Below are 5,332 nucleotides of genomic sequence, written 5' to 3' on the forward strand. Positions count from 1 at the left end.
CCACCCTATCATTTATCAAGGTGCCTGACACATTTTGGTCTCCCACTAAATAGTAGTTTAATGACACATTTAAAACCCATCATATTCCATTAAATAATCAAGACTGAGCTCTGTTTAATGAAACACACTCATATCTCTAAATAACAACATGTAAAATATTAAAATACAAGCTTTCAAAAATAAATAAATACATAAATAAGTAGAACCCTCATAAGAAATAGTCAAACACATTAAGTCCTTTCCAGGTGTCCCTAGAAAGCAGCTGTTCTCTTTTTCATTTTCAACTCTGGTAAGGGCAGGGACCATCCTGCAGGAAGTGTCAATGTTAGGCTGATAAGCTTCTTACTTCACTCCTGTCAGTTGGTGCTCCCCCTGTGATGAGAAAAGGGTTACTGTTGCAGGTGCTAAGGAAGGCTGCTCTTCTGTCACACTGGTGGCTGAAGTTGCTTGGAGGGATGTCCCCATGCAAACTCTCACCCAGCCCTCCACTCAGGGAAGGTCTGCCTCTAACCACTGCCCTCTATAGCAGAAAACTTGCACTCCTGAATGCTACTTTTTTTGTTTGTTTGTTTTTGAAGAAAGAGGTGGCTGTGGACTCAACTAGATTCTTGGTTTGAAAAGCCAAAATATATTGGTCACTGATTATCACATTGGGTTAGAAATTTCCATTCATGATCTCCCTTAAGCTGCACACAACTTTATGAAATAACTATCATTATCTACCCTATTTTGCTAAAGCTCAAAGAGATTAAATAAGGTTGACAGGACTCCTAGCCTTGAACTCACTTGGGGTGTCAATGCAAAGTTTCTGCTCTTCACCAAGAAGGCTGAGAGGCCAGAAGTGCCCAAACCAGACATTGCATTTTTCAGGTCTGAAACCCATTAGAGACTGACATAAACATCCTCCCAAAACAGGCAGGGGGCTTTTTAGCATTGTTAGTCAAATCTACTTGGTATTCTAAAAAGGCACATTTACCCTCACTTATTTCAGTAGGGGTTAGGCCTGGGAATGGAGGGCACTGAAATACTGAAATATCCTCTGGCACCAGAGCAGACTAGTAACCTTAATGGCAACTTTAATTGTGAAAATAATAATTACAATTTCTAGTCCTTCAGCTAACTCCTGGATTTCCCTGATTTTATTTTTAGGGGACAGATGCCAGTATTTCTGACCAACGGCTTCTGTCGCCTGTGTACATGGAAATTACAACTCACTTGTTCAGTATCTTTTCGATGATTTTCTGAACCATGGGGGATGCGGGGTTGAGACAAGCTTTCTGCCCATTCTTGAGTGTGGCTCTGCAGAGAGAAGGGAATTCCATGAGTCAGGAGGTCGGACTGGGCACAGGGTTTGGGGCAGCGGGACAGTGGAGGACCTCGGCGGTGACAGCGGCAGCGCGGGGAGGGACTTACATGACTTCGGTTTCAGCGCAGTGGGGTCCTGGGGCCTTCACAGTCACACTTTGGATGTTCTTGGGGTGAATTCCCTGCAGGGTCTGCAAGCACTGGCAGCGCAGTTCAGCAGCCACGGGCGCTCCTAGGGAAGAAGAGACTCGCTGATTGAGCGGGGCTGTCGGCGCGGGGCGCCCACCCCAGCAGCGTCCGTCCCGGGGACCCCAGGACGACGGGACCCACCTGCTGCGCGCTGTCCAGAGGCCACCAGGAGCAGGAGCAGCAGCGCCACCCCCAGGAGCCGGGGATTGCTGGGAGCTGCGGAGAGCGCGGCGAGGGCCATGGAGCTCAGCAGACGGGTCGGGAGGCTGTGCGAGAAGCGGGAGAGCTGGCGGGGAGGTGACTGCGACCCGAGCTCTGTGGCTTCCCCAGATCGGCGAACCCTTTTTATACAAGGTTGAGACTGGAAAGCCCAGAGCGGCCGCGCCAGGGAAATTCTCGGAGCTCCAGATCGATCCCGATTCCGGAAGGAAGGCGATGGCCCCGCCTCCGGGGTGGAGTGGGGTATGGGGGGGGGGCACTGGTGTTGCCTGCTCCTTGCCCTCCAGAGTAACTCAAGTGGTCTCTGTGAATTTGGGATATTCACTTTCTGCCCCAAATTTCTAGAGGGGCGGTGAGGAAACCTCGCTGGAGACAGTCTGTGAGGAGGACCTTAGGTCCCTGATGACCCCCGCGTATGGGGTAGGGTTGCAGGAAAGAGCTGGGGGGACCCCTGAGAACCAGGACAGGAAAGGCAGGACTTCTTTAGAGGAAGAGCTTTGTCTCCTCAGTTATCAGATTTGCTGGGAATCCGGAGATAGGTGAGTTTTACCTCAGCTATCATCTCTCCATATGGTGTATCCTCTATGTTAACCTCCATGTCTCTGCCTCTCTCATTTTCGGTTTAGCCTATTTCATGTACATCTAACATCAGAGCTCTCTGTGAAAGTACAGTCATCATCTCGGATTCCAGAGAAGAATGTTCTGCTTGTTCCTTTTTTGCGTATTCTCTAATCACACTTAGAACATCTTGCTTAGGTCTTCCATTTGGTGGCAACAGATTATCAGTATCAAAAGTTGAATCCAGTGTTAGTGTCAGTGGAAGCCAGGGCTGTATAGAATGACCTTTTCTTTGGTATCCTGCATAACTTCCTTCCTCCCTTTGAAATGTTGGAACTTGTTAAATCCCCTGGAGATCTTCTCCCTGTGGGAGGGATTCAGATTTGATCTAGAAATATGACACTGACTGTCACTCTGAAGCTGTGGAGGGGCTGGGTCCAGCAGGCTCATGAGCTCAATGTTTCTGGTTCTGTCTTTGCAAATGACACTGGAGAGTAGGTATCTGGTGTGCAAATCCCATTCCCACTGAAGGAGCAAACAGCTGCCTGCTGATGACATTTAAACACCAGATCACACAAAAAATCACATTCCATTTACTGTAGAACGTTCTGGTCTTCAGTGCTGGACCCTCCTTCTGTGGAAACATTAACAGGGCTCTTTTTTCTCTTGTCTGGAATTTCAATCTTTTAACCTGGCCCCTTTGTCCCTTTTTCTACAGTTTTAGATAATTAATTATGAATCATCATTAAATTTTAGAGGGTTTAAGTGTGGTTCTACAAGTTGCTCTCAGACCTCTCTGAGATGTGGAGTAGGATGGAGGAGAGGAGACAGGAGTGGCATCTGCTTGAAGCACAGGGCTCTACACAGCCCAGCTCAAGGGGTAAGAGTACTTGCCCCTAACCACAGAGCATGCAACTTTGCTACCCGTATTTAGTTGCAGAGTATCACCTGCAAGTTGTTAAACCTCTCGGTGCCTAGCCCAAGGTGGTTATGAGAAATGAGTTAAGATTTGTAAGGGACATCATGAATTAAGTCCATGAATTTATGGTTGTTAAATACATAAAATGGACTATTTTCATTTTTAAAAGGCTATTTCTTTCCTGACATTGCCTAAACTAAAACTCAACCTGCTATGAATTCTGAAAAGGAAAAGGAAGAATCTAATGGAAAGTTTTACTCCCCAGTGTTTTTCGTGTTTAAAATTTTCTGTATCCCTTACTGCCACCCAACTGTCCCTAACTGATATAAAGCAGTGTGAGTCCTTAAGAAATCAAAGCAGAACCTAGAAAAAAGGATGTTCATATAAACACCAAAATCCCAGTTTCCAAAATGGTCTTGTAGTTACTGGTGCTCACGGGTATCTGCGATGTCATTACAATAATCTTGGGCAAAGGATAGAAAGGTGTGCTAAAATCTCCTGTTAATTTAAAATGGACACTATAGGTAATACACATGCTCCATTCTCTTTCAGTGATTTCCTCTCTCACATCTTGCTGACTACTTAAATTCCTTGAGGAAACTGGAGACGTGACAGCTCATTGCCGTGTGGTAGTTTGGACAGGATCCTGGACAGAAATAGACGTTAATGAAAAAACTGGTGAAACCCAACTTAGTCTGGTGTTTAGTTAAAAGTAACGTGTCATTGGTGGTTTCTTACCTTTGACAGGTGTACCGTGGTGTTGTAAATGGTTCACTGTCGAGGAAGTAGGATGAAGGGCACACAGACACTGTATGATCTTTGCCATGTTGGTAAATTGACAACTTTTCCAAAATAAATTCATTTATTTCTCAGTTTATTTTTCTAAATCCATTTAGAATACCACCAAAATGAAATTACAGCATGTGCAAGTTTTACCTGCCAGCTTTCTAGACAGGAAATTGAATTTTTATTTAGTATATATTTGTTCTAATATGAAAACTCAAAATATCTGTTGCCTCAGTTTGGACAGTTCATCATGCTTCATAGAGTTAAGTACTTTGCCTTCAGCATTATGTTGTCCAGATCTCTCCTCTAGTTCTTATAACTGAAGAAAATAAGAAAGTGTTTGCTATCATGGTCTCCAGACCCAACACAAGGAGAGCGGCAAGAGAATAAAGCAAATGAAACATGTCAAGACTCAGTGGACGTTTGCAGGTTATGCAGAACTTGACTCCTGAGGAAAATGTCATCAAAATCACTTATTTTTGTAAATGCAGTATAAAGGAGAGGATTTGTTGTTGGTGGTGTTGGTGGTGTTTTTTCCTATATGCCACTTGTATCAATGAGATCTTTATAAGCCAAACCTTATAATGCTGTTGACTACAAAAATAAATTGTCCTGTTAGAACAAGTGTTTCTGCAAGCATAATTTCTGTTCAAGAGTTGAATGCCAGGATTTTATGCAGTCTTTAAACTTATTCAAGCAACAATTCTTAAAGAAATGGAAGAATCTTTAAAAATGGAAGCTTTGGTGGCTAAATTCCATTTGCCCTGTAATCATTATGGAACCTTATACAACTGGCATACAGTCAAATCTCGGTGCTCACATCTCCTAGGCCACCTGTTCTCCAATCACTGCTACAGCATGAGCTGCCTGCAGATGTCACCTGGAAACTCCTTGCCTCAGCTGAACCAGGTATCTTTCACTTTCTGGCAAAGTGTTTCTTGGTTGCTGCCAGGAATCATCCGTTTCACAAGAGGAACTGGAGTCAATGGATAAATGTTTCCCCCTTTTGCATGTTTTGGGGAGAAATTCTACACCATTTCTCAGAGGGTCCCCAGTAGAATTGACCTCCAGCTGCCCACGTCTTCTTTTCCTATTTTGCTCTTCCCAACTTTCAAGTCCTCTGCATTGGTAATATGTCCCCAAATAAATTACCTGCATGGCAGCCTCATGACTCAAACTCTGCATTTTGGAGAACCCTAAACTGAGGCACTGCTCCATCATGAGAAATAACCATGCTCAAATAAGGAGGGCAACCCTGCTCTGCCCCAAACTGACTTAGGAACTTCTTCCTCACAACTGTCATGCCTATTTCCCTATACTCATCTCTTCCAATGTAATGACTCTGGCTCTGAGGGG

At 44.5% G+C, this 5,332-nt stretch overlaps 1 protein-coding gene across 2 annotated transcripts in view; it reads right to left on the reverse strand.

The window, feature by feature from the left end:
• LOC105501293 (C-X-C motif chemokine 3) overlaps positions 1 to 1,924 on the reverse strand; it is a 100,098-nt gene extending 98,174 nt beyond the window's left edge. The window contains exons 1-4 of one of the 2 annotated variants that reach the window (XM_011927160.1): positions 1,636 to 1,924; positions 1,414 to 1,537; positions 1,216 to 1,299; positions 36 to 372 (exon numbers count right to left, since the gene is read on the reverse strand). In XM_011927160.1, coding sequence (XP_011782550.1) covers positions 357 to 372; positions 1,216 to 1,299; positions 1,414 to 1,537; positions 1,636 to 1,735 — 324 coding nt within the window. In that variant the 5' untranslated portion in view covers positions 1,736 to 1,924 and the 3' untranslated portion in view covers positions 36 to 356. Of the gene's footprint in view, positions 1 to 35; positions 373 to 1,215; positions 1,300 to 1,413; positions 1,538 to 1,635 lie in introns of those variants that run through there. The other variant, XM_011927161.1, reaches the window with a different exon arrangement.
• Positions 1,925 to 5,332: the final 3,408 nt, after the last annotated feature.

This window comes from Colobus angolensis, unplaced genomic scaffold, assembly GCF_000951035.1.
Source record: "Colobus angolensis palliatus isolate OR3802 unplaced genomic scaffold, Cang.pa_1.0 Scaffold70, whole genome shotgun sequence".
NCBI lineage: Eukaryota > Metazoa > Chordata > Mammalia > Primates > Cercopithecidae > Colobus > Colobus angolensis.